This window comes from Brachypodium distachyon, chromosome 4 (assembly GCF_000005505.3).
Source record: "Brachypodium distachyon strain Bd21 chromosome 4, Brachypodium_distachyon_v3.0, whole genome shotgun sequence".
NCBI classification, from domain to species: domain Eukaryota; kingdom Viridiplantae; phylum Streptophyta; class Magnoliopsida; order Poales; family Poaceae; genus Brachypodium; species Brachypodium distachyon.
Genome location: NC_016134.3, coordinates 469914 through 488168, shown reverse-complemented (window position 1 = coordinate 488168; position 18255 = coordinate 469914). Strand labels below are relative to the sequence as shown.

Here is an 18255-nt window from a genome sequence, read left to right as displayed (position 1 = left end):
ACTAGTCTCAAAAGTTGACTTGGAACCAGCTGCATCGACACGTACAACATATAATTGTTATATGTATATATATAGGGGTGTGTAGTTAATTATGATACATCTCTCTCTAGCTAGCTAGCTAGCAATATATAACAACATACAGTGATGGGTCACATGTACATGCAGTGATCAATTTATTAGTTGGTAAAATAATTACTCCTTCCAATCTTAGATTTGTGGGGTAAAATATACCTGTTATTTTTAAGATTGTCTGAAAAATAGTTGTTTCTGAGTCGACCTAATTGCATATGCATCAACTTAACTTCAGTCCCACATCGGTGTACATTGAACCTATGATCATCGACCTAATTACATATAGTTGCATATGTACTTCTAAAGGTACGTAAAACACACCTATGATCATCGACTTAGGCCGCGTTCCGCATTACAGTGGATATTATTGTAATCTTGTTTCTCCCATCCTTTTTTTGTATTTTATTCCTTGGCTAACTAGTTTTTTTTTTCGTTTTGTATTTATTTTTCCACGATATATTATGAAATAAGTTTCCCGCAACACGGTTCAGCAACGCAACCCCTGATCCTCAGTTAAAGTAGACATTATCTCTGCGTCTAGCTCACACACTCAAAGCAGCTAGTAAGAGTTAGCCTATAGATTTCCTGTGGGGTGCAAATGTGAAAGTGCACAAGATGCATGGAGTATAATACTAAGGATTAGGACACACACAACACAAAAACTATTCTTTTGGTATTTGTTCCCTCAATTCGGCTTAATTGCTTTCTTCCTCCCTTCTCTCCAGCAGAGAGAGAGAGAGAGAGAGAGAGAGAGGGAAAGAGATCTGGAGGTAATTCTTCTCTGCTGCTGGTTTTTTTTTGTGCTTCAGCTGGATCATGGATCAATCAGCCATGGGATTAGTTGATATGGATGGATCGATTCTTCAGGATGAACTAGCTAGGTGGGATTAATTTGCTTGTTTATATATGTGTGTGTGCAGCACAGCTGGGGGAAGAAGAAGAAGAAGAAGGAAGCAGCTAGCTAATCGGCGTAATAATGGAGGAGTCGAGCTTCTTCATGCAGTGGGCGCTCAACACGCTCGACCAGAACCAACTCCCTTCTTCTTCTTCCGCCGCTCCTCCTCCGCCGCCGCCATACGACGGCGGCGACACTTTTGCTGCTGCCGCTGCTTCTTTCCCGTCGCTGCACGCGCTCCGGCAGTCGGGCCGCGGCGGCCGGAACTGTTTGCAGGTCGACGTCCACCGGCCGGCAGCCGCCAGCAGCTGGAGCGGCGGCGCCAGCTCCGACGACAGCCCCGCCGCCGCCGCCGCCATGGACCACGACGCGTCCCCCGCCACGGCTGCCGGCTGGTCCCCGCACACCGCCCGTGCCAGGACCTCCGGCGGCCGCGGCGGCAGGCAGATGAGCTGGAACTTCGGCGCCGCGTCGGCGCAGCCCACGGCGGACATCATCATCTCGCCTCCGCCGCCGGCGCCGGCAGCCTCCGCCGCCCCCGCGAGATCAGGCGGGAGGCAGGCGGCGTCGTCGTCTCCGGGGCCGGTGCAGGACCACATCATCGCGGAGCGGCGGCGGCGGGAGAAGATCAACCAGCGGTTCATCGAGCTCTCCACCGTCATCCCCGGACTGAAGAAGGTGAATGATTTTTCTTTAATTAATCCATCCATTATATTACCACGTCGATCGATCTTCTTCTTCTTGTATGCTCCTAGCTAGTCCTCAATTTCATTCCATGCTTCTTCTTGTGTTAATCTTCTCCTTTTCATTGGGGAAAATATAAAACTGCAATCAATTAAGATTGCATGCGTTAAGTCCAAGCATTTCTTGTTCGGCCATATATAATTAAGCGTGTTCTTACTTCTCAGTGGTACCCGCCGATTATCAGGCCTTGCCTTCCACAAAAGATACAACAATAATCCAAACCGGTTCTTAATTAGATCCTTCCGTTTTTTTAATTTCCTTTTCATATTGGACTGAATTTTACTGCTCAATTTGATCTGTGCTATCACATTTTCGCCAGCCACTGCAGCTCATTAACGTTTTGAATTTTGCTCGTGTTATTTCCGTTACGAAAGTGCCAAAAGGTCATTTCGGGTCGCTTACCGTGGTGTTTTTTTTTCTTTCGCCGTGCCTTTTTACGGCGTTGTAAAACTCTTTCTTTCTTAATGAATATACATGCAACTCTTATGGTGATCAGTTGGCCCGTCGCTAAAAAAACATGTGCAAGCATTCTGATTAATTCAACTCATGTCTTATCCATAAACTAATATTGTAAATATGATGAGATGTGTAGATGGACAAGGCGACCATTCTTGGGGACGCGGTGAAGTATGTCAGGGAGCTGCAGGACAAGGTCAAGACCCTCGAGGACGAGGATGACAAGCAGCAGCACACAAGTACCACAATCCAGTACTCCGCCGTGCTTGTCAACAAGAAGAAGACCTGCCTGGCTAGCCTCGCCGCCTCCAGCGACGAGGCTGGCGGCGAGTCATCGGAGAGCCAAAATGGCAGCGGGCTACCAGAGATCGAGGTACGGTTGTCGGAAAAGAGTGTGCTGGTGCGAATCCACTGTGAGAGTGCCAAGGGGATGCTGGTGAGGGTGCTGGCGGAGGTGGAGTCGCTCCGGCTCGCCATCACCCACACCAGTGTCATGCCCTTCCCGGCGGCCACCGCCATCATCACCATCACGGCGAAGGCAAGTGATCTTATTAATTAATAAGTTGTTCATTTCTGGCATGTGTATATATATGTAGTTTGCACAAATTAAGTAGCTACCTAAAGTGCAAATTGCACTACTTGCTGAAATGCACCAACATCTATTGCAAGTGCCACATGTACTGTTTTCATCTTGTTCCATATGTACTAACCAAGTGGCTATGTGTGTGCATCATTTCGATCGATGTATAAGGTCGGAAGACAATAAAGCTCTTCCTTTATCTAAAATAGTTCTACTAAGTCCATCAATAATTGTAAGAACAGACATGCACATTGCAGGCGTTTAATAACAAAAGAAAAGTTCTTTGTGTTGCCTCGTGTAGGATAGATATGAGGTATTATCTTTTAAAGACTATCTGTTTTAACGGGATTCTTATTTCTAAATCGACGATCTCCTCATTTGAATCTTTTATCCAATGGAATTTATGTCCAAGTTGTACATTTCTATCTAGATAGTTACAGATTTTTACACCTAAAGTTGTGCACATATTAGCAAATAAATCCTTCTCTTCATACCTCGTACCAATGTTAAGCTTATGTGTTACTTTGCCTCTAGTTAATTATAGACAATGAAACAGTTCAGCCAAGTATATAACTATCTGTCTCTTTTAGCACCGGGTACTAAGAGCATGCTCCTTTAGCATATAGAGTATTGTTTTTGTTACCATGCAGGAGGACTACATATGTATTTCATTACAGGAGAAAGATGTTCGTGTATATTGCCCTAAGGCGGCTGCATGCATCAATTAAGTGTATATATCGTCCTAACACAATTGTGAGATTATGCAGTAGCTGCATGACCAGCACGTGCATATCAGTTCAAACTACATAGAAATTAGTCACTAGCTAGTTCAATTCACTCATTTCATGTAGGCCAGTTCTATATTAACTTTTGTACACCTCTCTATTTATTGCAATTGTTTGTATATATGGGCAAGTGTACTTGCCAATTGCCATCTTGCTACTCAATGCATGCATGCGAGATCTATTAAAGAACCCACTGAGGGATACGATCTTGTGCGAAAATCCCATATGGGAATAACAAACAGACAAATAAAATTAAATTGCTAGATAATTTATACGTCCAACCAATACTTTATAGGTTCCATGTTTTATGATTTATGATTCAGAAGTTATACAGATTGAGTGATGAGCTGGCTGGTTGCAAAATATACGTGGATGAAATTCCTGGCTATACAGAAGTTAACAAATTTTAGGCTCAATCTTCATGCGATCTAGTAATTGAACAGAGATAGTCAATCAAAATGTAAAAGAGAAAACTGATGGCCCACACAATTGACTCATTTTATCTGTAGAATGTCCTCGATCTAGTCTAATAGTAAATCTCAAAGTGGCCATGTATTTGTTAGATATAAAAAACTATTTCCAAATGGCACCACATTTTACAGCGAAAATCCTGATTTGAATCTAGTTCAAAGCGTTGGCCTTGTACGATTTTTTTTTCTATTGCTAAATAAGATTTGCAGTATATGCGGCGATAGTGTTCAATATAAGTTCCATCTGGTCCATGGTAAAAATTACTTTTTTATATTTTTTTGTATTCACAAGTAACAATTAATCTATCACAATCCCCTCACTGATTACCATTTTTGGCTTCTGATTAAACAGTATTGTCCCTTAACAGTTACCAATACATGGATCATTTCATCATATACATCTTTAACTGGTCAATATTTTTCAAAAAATATTAAACTTACTTGGTCCAACTCTAATATTATTTTCAGGTGGAGGAGGGTTTCAATTCCACGGTGGAGGAAATTGTCAGGAAGCTCAACTCCGCGCTGCACCGACATTATACTGGAAATGGAGAATGCTAAGCTAGTTCATGCATGCAATGCCAGTTGGCGTCGAATGATCGTTCCTTAATTTCCTCGGATGAATTGATAATTCACAAAATTATGAGAGAACCTTCATGGTGAGGAATTCCTCGTTACGCTGATGCACGATGCATGCATGCGTCCATGGACTTAATTATATGTTTGCATGCATGCATGGTGACGAGAATTTCTCAGCCACAGGTTGCAATCCAAGTTTTGTTCCCTAGCTACCTAGCTAAGTACGTGCACCTTAATATCTGTTTGCTCAATTCCAAATTACACTAGTGAAATGATGAGAGAACCAAGAGATATACTGTGTAATCTCTTGATGCATGCATGTTTGATATTCTTAATCCTTATATATGGAGAAATTATATCTAATATATAATAATTTCCTTCAGATATGCACTAGAGAAGTTGCACTGTCTGCATCAAGCATTATCCTTTAGTATATAGAAGTCTGATCATCAACTCCTCATCTAGCATGGATTGGTTTTTGCTTCTTCAAAATATATCCAACAATATCCTGCTTTGAAGTACTTTAATTAGGAGTTGCATGCATGAGATCAGATGTATCTCCCGGCATGCATATCCTCTCGATCTCTGACTCGTGCCTGAATCATGCATGCAAGAATAATTGTATAAATTATTAGTTAAGTTTATTTAGTGATCTGCGACCATATATCTCATTGGCCCTCTTAATTTGTTTAAGAGATATTGCGTGATTTGCACAGCACAAAAGATATACTCCGTATACTAATATCAAAGGCTTGATCTCCTCACAACTGGGGATACTACATCAAACTTAATTTATTGGATATAGAAAGCTGTTGAGATATGCAGTGCAAAGTTGGAACAGTGTTTGTCTGCACAAGGTGCAACATGTCTTTAGTTGGTAGGGCGCAAGCCATGCATTAAGTTGTATATACACCACTCACATACTTTATACATTCAGTTGCTGGATATAATACACATACGTACAGTACAGAGGATCGTCTTATTCTCTATCATGGAATAATATCATGATTAAGAACGCGTTAACGACGATCTCGAGGGATTTGATGATGAGTTCTTTGTGGACAATATAATTAATTGGACTAACATTGCACTAGGTTAGTGAGCAATTAGCGTTAGCTGGAGACGATCGTCTGGATATATATATGCCAGACAAGTAGTACTAACAGACCCAAGGACATATTTACTAAAAAGTATACTACAAAACAGAAAAGATAAAAGGTGTTTGAGATCAGCTGACAGCCCTGCATATCTCAGAAAACTCTTAGTTTATGCCTAGGTAAACTTAAGCTTGGCTCAAGCCAATGCAAGCTAGCTCTATCGTTATTTGGCACATGCAAGTATGGATGGATCAAAGGCTTCAATAATTGGCCTAGCTAGTTACTACTCCCTCCCTTCCATATTAGTTGACTTAAATTTGTTTAAATATGAACGTATCCGTATACGCCAATTCTTTTACGTGCGCGCACACTTCCTAATCATTTGCGGTGCTCACCTGGTGAGGAAACCTCTGACTCTCAGCCTTATCCACTCCCTCATCCCTTGTCTCTCCTTGCCCGAGCCCCATCCCCCCTCCTCTCTCCTGCTCCTCACCCCGCCCCCCATCCCCACCCCCAGGTGAGATCCCGTCCAGCGGCGTCTTCCTCCTCGCTGAGATCCCAACCGCCGCCGCCGGGCCCCCCTCCCTCTAGCTTCCTCCTCTCCTGCTCCTCATCCCACCACGGTGAGATCCCGAGCACCGGTGGCGGCGGCCAGCTGCTCCTCCTCACCCTTCGGCCCCCTCCTTCCTCCCCTCTCCTATTCATCATCTCCCTGCTGAGCCCTCCCCTCGTTCATCATCTCCCTGCTGAGATCTCGATCTCTAGCGCAGGCGAGAGGAGCGTTGGTGCTCCCTCCCTCCTCCTCTCTCTCTTTCTCACCCCCAAGTCGTTGAGATCTGAGCTACGGGCGACGAATCCTCTGGGGCGGCGAGCGGCGAGATCCTGGTGGCGGCGAGATCAAAGCGATGAGGTCTAGGCAGGAAGGGCATCGGAACGGTGCGCCGGACCTGGACAGAGGCGGCGAGGTCCTGTCACGGTGGACCCGGGTGGAGGTGGCAAGGTCCAGTCGTCATGGACCCGGGTGGAGGCGGCGAGATCCGGGCGTGACGGCGGCTCCCCAACTCGGGATGCTCACTGACTTCGAGTTCCTCCTCCGCGCGTTCACCTGGCGTGGCCTTGCTGAGTATGGTGAGAACTCGTGTTCGGCGCGTGGGATGGCAACTGCTGCTGCTGGCATGCACCGTGGGGAGCGGCTTCTCCATCTACTACACAACTCCACGATCCCATTTGTTTGGTTTGACGCACTACTGAGTTTATTTTCTTAATAATTATCTTCGCCGTTGTATGGAAGTCATTTTTCATCAGAAGTTACATTCACTACTTGTTTGGATGAGATTTTTCGTGAGAAGTTACTTTCGTCATTGTTTTGGATGTAATTTTCGGTTAGAAGTTACATTCGTCGCTTTTTTGGATGTAATTTTTTCGCGAGAAGTAACATTCGCTTCTAACTAGATGTAACTCTTTCTTATTGGATGTAATTTGTTGGTAAGGATGCCTCAACAGTTCGTGAGTTAATTTTTCCTGACCCAGTGATATTTTTTGCTGGCCTCTTCGTCGGATGTAATTTGTGGAGTAGTGCAGAGGAGGAAAATAGCATCTAAGAATTAAATTCTTTATTTGCTTTGACATGGGCCCCAGGTGAGGACCAGCCGGAGGAGAAAAGGAAAGGTCGCATGCGTGGGGACCACGTTAGGATATGGATTTGGTCGGAAGGCACTTTCTAGGCCAAATAGTGCACGCGCACTGCGTAGCCATCCCCGTATACTAAAATATGTCTAGGTACATATAATATAAAATCACTTAATATGGTGGTTCTAAGCCACGCATGATGGTTGTATTTTATTGGCAAAAGTTGTTGTAATGGGAAAACTTTTTGGAGGTTTGTAAGCAGAAGCAACTTTTGGTGTCTCATCTTCTGGGTGGCATGCACGTTTCCCTGCTCACCCTGCCTTGTCCAAATGCTTTCTGTTGAGAATGATGGATGCAATCATGTGGTTAATTACACTAACCAGTGAATGATGAGCCTACGTAACAGCCATAGCTGTGACCTTTGAGGAGACTCGATGGCCCAAACTGATTAAGATGGATCAAGCCACATGTCTGGTCCTCTAGGAGTAGATCTTAGTACTCCTTTCCTTCCGTTTTCCGTCCGTCCAATAAAAATGTCTCAACTTTGACTAAATTTAAATGTAATTATACACTAAATCACATCAAATACATCCAAATACAGACAAACGGAGGGAGCAGTAATCTTTTGACTGGTTAGTAATTCCAAGAAAATACAGTAGTACCGCTACTGTTCTCCGACCTGATCTGATCCGTAGGAATAGTGTCATCGTCAATTGGTCCATCCATGCAGTGGACAGTGCCAAATGCAATTAAGGAGGACATGAATATGGTCGATGCTCAAGCAGCGCATATCCCGTGATCGATCCATCGATGTGACTAACACAGTGATAAATACAGACATACACATGCTCCCCAGCTGCAATTCCCCTTTTGTTTATTCATTCATCACTCATCCCATGATCCCATCTCACTGCCCATCCTCCCTTGTTTATTACTGTCTCGGATCACAGCGCCAGTATTGCACACAATGATCTTCAGCCCCAGGGAAAGAAGTAAAAGCTTCTTCCTCCAGGATAACATTGTTTTTCATCTTTGTACTAGTATCATTCATGGAGGCAGCAACAGCATTTGGGGGGGGGGGGGGGGGGGGGGGGCAGACTTTTATTTATTACCAGACCTCACACAGTCAGGCAGACTTGTTACATTTGCCAAGACAGTAAAGATTATTATTAACTCGTGTATCACGTATAAAGGTTTACAGGGAGATTACATCATACATCATAGGGCGACTGTTTCCAGGAGGCAAAAGCATACAGCATGTGCATTTGGATTTGGATTTGGATTTCTGTGTTGGAGTTGGGACATTAGTTCCAAGTCCGAAGAAGGTGTGTACATACAGATACTCATTTGTTGATGAAAGAGACGCCCTTCTGGATACTCTCGGACAGCTCTTTCTTCGCCTTCTCCAGTCCAGCTCTGCATGAACGTGATGGGTCACCAAAAACAGGTCAGCACGGTCGTGAGTCCAAGGATATCGAAAAACAATTGTTGTCATATGATCCATAATGCAGCTACCAACGACAGTGGGGTTTTGTTCAGATGTCATGCAACCTTGTTGTGATACAATCAAAATGGGGTTCAGCTGTCCATCTCAAGAAATTATATGTGGCCATGGTCTGGTTTCCTCAGAAATGCAAAAGTCATACAATTCCAAGAAGGCTAGTATTTCTCCAGGACTGTTCCCCAGGGACACCTACATGGATCACAATAATTTCTGTGTGCTGTACTCTAGTCTATGAACAAGTGTCTGGGAAATAATTCCTGGGTCTCCAGCCCAATAGGGAGCCATGAGGCTGACATCTTGTCAGTATCTGCTAATATGGCAGATCTGAATATCTGATGATAGTGGTCTTTTTGAACCTTTGTGAACTGGCAATTGGGCCTAGTGATAGCTTGGGCATGTGTCAGCTTCACTGGAAAGCGTATGCTTGCCCAGTTGGTGTTCAATTGTCAAAAGAGAGCGGTGAATAGCTGTAAATTTAATTACACACCTTTCAAACTCGTTCAGTGGACCAAGTGGCAAGATCTCCTCAACGCCACATCGACCTAGGCGCACTTTGGATGCAAAGAAAGGCAGCTCCGTCACCTTTAGCCCCCAACACGAGAAAAACATTTCAGTCAAGATCGCAAGAAAACGAGATTCACATATCAGAAATATTGTTCAGTAAAGATTAATTATGAAATATAAGCTACTCCATCCGATCCATAATAAGTGTTGCTGATTTTGTACTAAATCAGACACTTATTATGGATCGGATGGAGTAAAAGATTAAGTATGAAAGAAACGAATAATAACCTGAGAAGCTACATAAGAGCACTCTACTATCCCAGCATCACCATGCAATCCTCTTAAGCAAGCATCTGCGAATTTTGCTGCTGCATACGCCTAAGAAAGATAATCTAGTGTTAATAGATCCATCATTAGAAACTATAAATGGATAGACTAATGCACATATAAGTCATACAAACCAACCATAGAAAGAGTTGCTGATCCTGCTCCTGCTTTTGCCTGAAATGCATATCGAATAGTAAGGAGCAAAATGGAAGTTTATAGCATTAACACGTAGAACAGTGGTCAAGGTTCCTCTAAAATAGAACATTGTCAAGCAATATCAGCCAATCAACAGCTTCCAGACTATTTTTTCTTGGAAAAATATGTAACTGTCAGGCAGTCACCTAACTAGAATAAGTGTAAGCAACTAGCACTAACAATTAGTCTAGGCCCCTAAGCAGGTAAAAAATATGCATAAACGAATGTTTTTGTTGAACCTAACAAGCACCTAATAATTGACCTTTGTTCTCAACATCATGGAGTGCGTGCAGCTAATATGCATCTTTGTCCTTTATAGAGCATAAGAATTTAACAATTTCAGAAGTCTATCTCATATTTATTGTGATCCTACTCTTATGTTCTGAAAATCTAGCATGTCAGTTATAGTAAAGCTTTGTTAATTATATGCTGTACAACTGCAACCAGTATGCAGGGACTATGAACACAAAGGGGAGATATCTGAAGAAGGTTTGAGCTGTACTGCTACAAGGGGCTCTGTATTAGGCCGAGTCTTTAGTTGAGGGTGTTATCAATTGAGCTAGTCACGTTTGAGACATGTGGGTTCAAGTTTTCAGCCACAGAAGGAGAGGATTGAGTATGTAGACTGTGAAGCCATTGAAATAGAATGCCAATCCACCCTGATTTCTCACTACCTTTCTTTCTCCTTTCTTCTTCTCAAATACATCACAGATCCACAATTCTGCGATGAGTTCAGACTAACATTGTGTCTGATTTGTAAGTATTCTATTTCTTGTGATCGGACACAATATTCATAGTTAATACAACACAATTAATTCAGCAGAGAATCTAAACCAGTATTCATAACTAAGAAATTGCAAAAGGAATTCTTGAATTGACTTTTTTCCCCTCCATTGTGCATACAAGATGTGGCACTAGATGATACAGAAACCCATACCTCAACAACTTCTGTCCCACCGTTCTGTATGCGAGAAGTGAGATAACTAATTTCTTCCGAGGTAAACGAACAGGAAGGATTCACCTATGAAAATAACAAAGTTCCATCAAGGAAAATTTATAAAATGAACAGGGAGAAATTTGGATTTCATCCTATCTCCATCAGATGGAAACAAGTTTTCAGCTACATATATGGTTCAGAATTTGGAGCAACTGATAGTAATAACAACCTGTGAAAGGAGTGGTAATATAGTAATTCCCGCATGCCCACCAACAACAGGAACATTGACATCTCTGGGGTCAAGTCCAAGAACCTCTCCCTGTAATAGGAATTTGAGAAATTGTCCATGTAGAAACAAGTAATATAATAGGTCAATATGGCGAACTCTTTTGAAGTACATACCACAAAAGTATTGGCTCGCACTACATCAAGTGTTGTCACCCCCAATAGACGCTTAGGATCGTACGTCCCAGCCTTTTTAAATACTTCAGCAGCAATTGGAACAGTAGAATTGACAGGGTTACTGATCACATTCACAATTGCATTTGGGCAGCATTTTGCAATTCCTTCGCAAAGAGTCCGGACGATTCCAGCATTGATGTTAAACAAGTCATCCCTTGTCATGCCAGGCTTCCGAGGGATACCGGCAGGAATGATCACAAGATCCATCCCTGTCAAAGCATTTTCCAACTGTGGCTGGCCCAAGAAGCCACGTACCTGTGGAATTTAGACCTTAGCATAACTATACCCAATGATCAGACTAACTTTTAAGGTACAAGAATCATGTGATGATTTTATGCATCGCAGAGGCAGTCATAGAGATCTGGGGGGCTACGAATACAATGACAATTTAAGTACTGTCTGCTAGACAAAATGCAAGTAGGTTATATGTTTTGATCCACAGTTATTACTGAATGATTTTTTTCCTAGCTCTCCTTATAGTTCCTGATGCCACATGACTTTCAGAACTATGCAAACATCACTGGAAACTGGCTACTTGTTACCTTACTTACATGCATTCTAAGTTTATACTAACAGCTAGTTTGCTAATGCTAAACATCTACCATATGAGCTCTCAGTACACTAGTATAGTAGAGAAAACATATGTAGCAATTTATATCCGCTAAACATAACCTGAAAAGATCAGATGGAGAGCAACTGTACTAGAGGCCAACCAACATGCAACCACAGTATCCTTTTAGAATCAATTTCCAAAGAAATCATAAAGCACAGGATGTACACAGACAAGAGGTCAATGAGCATACCACAGCACCGGTGTTCATGTGGCTAATGTCAGCGGTAACACCAGGCATGTTGACGACATCATATAAATGGAGCACCGAAACGAGAGGGTTCATCTTCATGAGCAGCGAGAGCGGCTGGCCAATCCCACCAGACGCACCCAAGACTGCAACCTTGAATCCTGGTGCTGCGCCTTTTGCACGGCAATTGTAGCCCCTCAGGATGGACACCTCCTCCATCTTCAAAACAAGGAAAGAGAAAACTTTTAGCTGAATCGAAGCCGATGGTGGATTGGATGGTAAGACAACAACTGCTACAATGTTAGATTTGCCAACCACTAACTACAGTCAAACCTAATGTTAAGTCTGAACTCTAAAGTGTGCTGAATTTAGGACAGCGTAATGCACTAATGCTTGTGCTCATCACCAGGGCAGGACAGGGCTATAGCTGATGCTCTTTAAATCCCGTGACGCAAGATTTCACTTCACTATCCAATCTGCGAATAGCATCAGTTCCTGACTCGGTGACTCCCATCCCTTAACGAGGCTCGAAACTCAGGTCGAATTGCTCAATTGCTGATCCCTACCTACCTAGAGTAGAGCGGTAAATCGAGACTAATAATACAGTAAACCTGCAGGCAGGCATCCATCCCCTTACTTAATAATTGCTACTACCAAGTTGCAACGCAAAATCTACACCCACCCCAAGCTAATCAGCTGATCATGGAAGCAACTGGAGATCAGGTTCGGGTACGGCGATAGCAAGCGAATCTGACTTGCTGAGAAAGAAGAGATATAAACGAACTGACAAGAGGGGGAGCTGCGACCTGCCTGTGAGGTGGACGGGTGGAGGTGGGACGCCAGCCTGGCCATCCGTCTTGCCGCCGCGTTCCCGGCGCCGCCTTTCTCCATGGTCGGTTGGTCCTGGTTGGAGTCCGCGAACCGCCGGCGATCTCGACGATGCTGAACAGACAAGGGGAAAAGAGGGAAAGCGGAGGGGGTTATCTGCAAAGGTATTTTATATGAGGGGGACGCGTGCAAGTCTTGGCTTTCCACGGGTCGCGTGTGGATAGAGCTCAAGAACCCGGCTGCTTTGCCGCCGTTGGATCTCGATCCGATGGCGGCGTGCGGATCTGACGAGGTAATGTCTCCTCTCTTTTATTTTATTATCAACAAACCGTGATGCAACCAAGCATGGCACCCCTTGCCAATGACTCTTGCAAAACTGTGGTATGGTGGTAGGACGTTTGTGTTGCTATTAAACTTTGTTTCGGTCCCTTATCTTCCTTCTTTTTTTCTCGGCGAGACTTTTCGATCCGTTATCCGACGGATCCTGGAAAACTTGATGTGATCTCTGATGAGACGACAACTCGGGAGGACGGACGCTGTGAAACCAACGATCTTCGATCCATACATGTATGTTGGTTATTATTGTTTTTTTGAGAGGGACATCGATTGGTTTTTACATTGTCGAAAATGTATTGCTAGTGTCTTTCTTTTACCACAGCTAGCCGCACAATATTTTTTTTCTTTCTTTCTAAGCAACCGATGGAAGTCGATTTTGTATAAAGGAAAACCGGTAGAAGAAGATGGGCGAACAGTACAGAATGGGCTGCTTATTGTTACTCCCCAGAGCGTTTCGTGCCTCGGGCAGCCCGTGCAAGGTGAAGAAGCCCGGGGCCTGCAATACAATCAAGGGCTAAGAATGAAGAAAAAGCCCGTGGTCATAGCCACCTCCGGTACAGTATGATGGGCCTGCTGCGGCCACTCCCAAACCAAAAGGGCCGGCCCATTCGTTCACTCAATCTCTGAATTCAGCTGCTTGGTCAGCATCTTCTTCGCCTGCGCTCAAAAAAAAAAAAACCTTTTTCTTCAGGCTTGAGCGAGCGGCGGCAAGAATGTTTGATGTCAGCGGGAGCTCTAATTAATCGCTCCCGGATTTCCAGGCCGGTGGGTCCCACGCGTCACTCCCATTACTTGCCCGAATGGTCAATCTCTCCTCCGTCTCAGTGTATAGAGCAACAGTTGTGTCTATGTCAACAACTGTGATATGATATGATATGATAATGATAAATTTATATATGATCACTGTGGGTCTGTGACGCTCCATCCATGGCTGGCATGCAATTAAGCTGCGTCCTTAATTAAGATCAGTTAAGCTATAGGTAGACTACAAACTGTTCTCTTCTGTTTCTAAATACTTGTCATGGATTTATTGCGAACGACAAATATTTAGGAACGGAGGAAGTATATAACAGTGGCTTAATTGCATCTATGGAACCGTCCCTCTCACGGTCAATAAAAAAAAAGGTGGTCAAACCAGCTGATGGATATGTATGTGCAATCCTGCATGCTAGCTTGATGTTCCGTTATCGAGTGTGCGTTCTTTTCGGCTTATAGGACCGATTTTTTCTAAAGAAAATTCTCACCTAGCTTTCTGGAAAGCCGCATTTCAGATTTAGTTAGGTTTTCAAAGTAGTTTAGATCAAACTAATTTGATTAGCCTAATCAAATTTAGGTGACGGTTTCTCCAGGAAGCTGGATGAGAGCAGCTTCTCAAATAAACCGATCCAAAAGCCGAAAATAACCGGCCCTCCGGGTCATGCAGCCTTGCAGGCAGCACCTGTATATTGGGGGCGAATGCAATGTTTGTTCATATTTTCGTACTCTTCAAGCTAGCTGCAGTGCTCTTCTTGATTCCAGGAGGGTTGTTGGGGAGGAGGATTCCAGCGAGCTGCTGATTCAGACACACATATGCTACTCCTACCTAAGACTAGACTAGCTAGACAAGTTCTTATCTTGCTTTAACAGACCGATCATTGCTAGTAGAATTAAATAATCAACAGGCTAGCTGCACTACAACACTATGCTCCATGGTGTGATACTTATCTAGGAGTATGTTTTTGGTAATGGAAGAAAATCTCGCAAATGGCAAATTACAGAGAATTAACCTCCTTTTTATCAAACAAAAATAATACTTCCTCCGTCTCATGTTAAGTGACTCAAATTTATCTAAATATAGACGTATCTATGTATTAAATACGTCTAGATACATGTAATATTTCGGGAGCACTGAAACGTGACATCAATGTGAATGGCTGTTGCTTTCTCTTTGACGCCGTCCAAAAGCTAGCTGCTATAGGTAGCATATACACATACGGAGTCAAAAAAGGTCTTATCATGCAACCAAGAAATTAACAAAAAGGTAGGCAGGCAGGGCACGATGCTTTAATCAGTGGGCTTTTTGGTCTGGGGTTGGCACTGATCAGTAGAAGAATTAAAAAGAACTAGTGCTTAATAAGTGTGCAACACCCCACTACACAGTACGTGCTTATCATTTGTCTTGTTCTAGCTGCTACATACCTGAAAGATATAATTGAGCATCGTTTTTCTTCATCTTCAATTCTAGTGTGCTGTCCTCCTCGATGTCTCCACGTTCGATCAAATGCAAATGAACAATTAAATATGCGTACAGTATATTAACTTTGTTCAATTAATTTGTTGATCTGACTACACTGACATGTATATTATTACACTAGGTGTTGGTTAGTTTGTCACTCAGGTTTCAGCAGGTAGGTAGCTAGTCAGGGTGTATTAGTAGTGGTGAGGTCAAGCCATCCATGGATTGATCACTAGCAATTTTTATATGTTTCACTTGATCGATCAATCACATTCTGTTAGTGGTCGATCTGTTAAGCATGCGCCACCAATATAAATTAATGGGGCGTTTTATATACCGCAGGTAGCAGTACTCTGTCATAATTTTTTTTCAAATTTGTCTAAATATGGATATGGATGTATCTATTTAAAAAAGGTCTAGATACATGTAATATTTCGACAAGAATTATGAAGGATATGGATGTATCTATTTAAAAAAGTCTAGATACATGTAATATTTCGACAAGAATTATGGAACTAAACGAGTACATGTACTGGCCATCCGTTTCCCGGGCTCAACAAAAATAGAAGAAGAAATAAGCTAGTAGCATTATCGACATACCACATGGCAAGCTCTAGCTAGTGCTAAGTTTTACTTTAAAAAAAGCAAGCAAGACGGGGTATTAATTAAGCATTTCTGAAAAGAGGCTGTATATTGAGTGAGTGGAAAAAGATGGATCTTTGCACCGAGACTAGCTAGCTCTCGAGTACCACGAAAAAGAAAGAAAAGGGAAAATCCTTTTGATTGCGACGACATTGCAATTTATTACTCCCGCGGATGATTCTCTCTGTATTGCATTCTCTAGAAGGATCACAAGTAAATTAAGGGGCAAAAGGAAGAAGAAACAGATATCTGTGCGTGCGCGTGATTGAGGAGGGGATTTATTTGCGTGGCAGATATTAGTTCCTTGAGCTTGATGGATCAGGCTTGTCGTAGGTGTCTTTTAGAAGCTGAAAAATGTGTTATCGATGAGCACGCGTGCACGGGTCAATCGTGCACGCTAATTAGTGGATGGATCGGCGTTAGATCGACGGCATGCGATCTACGGATGTGCACGGAGATGGAACATATTCTTGTACACATGCCTGTTGGACGAACCCTCGAGCTAGCAAAAGGAAAGATATATGGAGAAATCAAAAGAGAGAATCGTTAACATACAACGCATGGAACCCAAAAAGGGAGCATATAGTGTAGTTTGAATGAGCACACGGGAACGTGTTTGTGTTGTGGGCATCGGCATATCGTATTGTGTGTGTCCCTGCACGTGCACATGCTGTTAGTAATTTAGTATTACTTCTTTCGGCCAACAAAAGATGTCTCGACTTTGTCAAAATTTGGATGTATCTACGTCTCGTTTGGCACCCATTATTTGGGCATAGAATTGTAGAATTCATTCTGAATTTAAAAACAAAAAACAACTTGTTTGGTTGGTACGGAATTAGCCATTGGAATTCAATCTCAAATTTCATGGAATCACACGACAACTAGTCTCAATTCCTCTCTAAAAGTCATCATTTTTTTAGAATTGTCTCTCACTCTTCAATTCCATGTGGTGGTAGACAAACATGATTTTTCAATCCGGAATTCAAATTCAACCAAATGAAATCCTATCAAAATTAGATTTCATTTCATTTTGATCAAATGAAATGAATTATTGGTTGCCAGACGAGCTCTTAGTTTACAGATGCATTCAAATTTCCGAGTTCTTTGGGCAACAGTACTGGTTGGTTAAATGCATGGTTGGGTTTGTTGTAGCGCAAGATAGGACGGACGTGCGCGTGGGAACGTGGCAGGCGAATTCGTCAAACGCGGCGGCTTTAGCTGGAGACGCAGGATAGAGATAGATAGCTTTTGCCGCGGTCACCGTCAGCGGCAAGAAGAAGAGTAGTCCAAATTAGCCGTGCAGTCACAAGTTAAAGGGGACTGCTAGCTAGCTCATCCGTCTCGTCTTCCTCCGCCCACCCAATTATATGCATCTGACAAACAACAAAGCTAGAGATTATATCATTACAATTGCCAGGGAACAAATACAGCAATAACTATATTGACCAATATGTTAACATACGTACAGTACGTAGTACGAACGAAAAATACATACGTACATTGCCAGGTAAATTTAATTAAGAGCTCGTGCATGCCCAGAATAAAGCGCGTATCCTCCAGAATAATGCCATGTGCCCACAAGGAATGATTTGATCAAGTCTTGATACACGATGCATGCATGTGTTATGTCTCTCCATTGTTGCTAAAATGCTAACCACTACATGCATGCGCTTTAGGTAGTGATCTATTTTTGTGGGTGTATGAAATCTGGACGGTGCTTTGTCTTCTCCGGATTTAAGAGTACTAATAAGGTACAGAGTATGTGTGCATGAGACTTTAAAAAAGACTAGGTTCACTTGCATTGCCCTCTGTCTGTCTGATGCTCCCGACAAGGACATACCAACACTGAAAGAATATGCATGTATAGGAACCCGGCCTCGATATATTTATCCACGGAATTAACGTGCACATGTCATTGGAGGATCAACCAATGTTAGTATACAAGCTAAGCAAAGCTCAATGGTAGCACATGATTAATAATTGCACTTTTTAACTGACATGCTTTACACTACTACAGGTTTGTTAATTCATTAGACCCTTCCTCTCGACTCGGCCTGTCTGGTAAACTAAGCCTTCAAGTTCTTTACCATTTTGCTAAGATTTTACACCTAGTTCAAAGGTTGACTGTAATTTGAGCCTTAATTAGCAGCAAGCAATGTTTGAGTTAGTCCCAATCAGAAATTAAGCTGCAAATCAGA

General features: G+C 42.8%; 2 protein-coding genes across 3 annotated transcripts; one reads left to right on the top strand and one right to left on the bottom strand.

Annotated features, from left to right (window-relative positions):
• The first annotated feature begins 601 nt into the window (after positions 1-601).
• LOC100828744 (transcription factor bHLH18) lies at positions 602-4965 on the top strand. Of its 2 annotated transcripts, none has more exons than XM_003579053.4 (4): positions 602-842; positions 998-1645; positions 2304-2705; positions 4471-4965. In XM_003579053.4, the coding sequence occupies exons 2-4, from the start codon at positions 1049-1051 to the stop codon at positions 4561-4563; spliced, it is 1092 nt and encodes a 363-aa protein (XP_003579101.1). In that variant the 5' UTR covers positions 602-842; positions 998-1048; the 3' UTR covers positions 4564-4965. The 2 variants fall into 2 exon arrangements, with proteins under 2 accessions (XP_003579101.1, XP_014758054.1); XM_014902568.2 differs by having other exon boundaries at positions 993-1645.
• A 3481-nt stretch (positions 4966-8446) lies between these two features.
• On the bottom strand, positions 8447-13025 carry LOC100832576 (malate dehydrogenase, glyoxysomal). Its single transcript, XM_003576131.4, has 9 exons — positions 12847-13025; positions 12040-12255; positions 11177-11491; positions 11004-11093; positions 10775-10858; positions 9781-9816; positions 9604-9693; positions 9299-9393; positions 8447-8723 (listed from the first exon to the last, which is right to left on the bottom strand). The coding sequence occupies exons 1-9, from the start codon at positions 12925-12927 to the stop codon at positions 8651-8653; spliced, it is 1080 nt and encodes a 359-aa protein (XP_003576179.1). The 5' UTR covers positions 12928-13025; the 3' UTR covers positions 8447-8650.
• Between the last annotated feature and the right edge of the window lie 5230 nt (positions 13026-18255).

Coding starts and splice junctions, on each gene's coding strand:
- LOC100832576 (XM_003576131.4), bottom strand. CDS start 12,927: ATGGAGAAAGGCGGCGCCGGGAACGCGGCGGCAAGACGGATGGCCAGG. Junction 9,694..9,780: donor GATCAGCAACTCTTTCTATG/GTTGGTTTGTAT, acceptor TATCTTTCTTAG/GCGTATGCAGCAGCAAAATT. Junction 8,724..9,298: donor CCACTGAACGAGTTTGAAAG/GTGTGTAATTAA, acceptor ACGTTCATGCAG/AGCTGGACTGGAGAAGGCGA.
- LOC100828744 (XM_003579053.4), top strand. CDS start 1,049: ATGGAGGAGTCGAGCTTCTTCATGCAGTGGGCGCTCAACACGCTCGAC. Junction 1,646..2,303: donor TCATCCCCGGACTGAAGAAG/GTGAATGATTTT, acceptor TGAGATGTGTAG/ATGGACAAGGCGACCATTCT. Junction 2,706..4,470: donor TCATCACCATCACGGCGAAG/GCAAGTGATCTT, acceptor TATTATTTTCAG/GTGGAGGAGGGTTTCAATTC.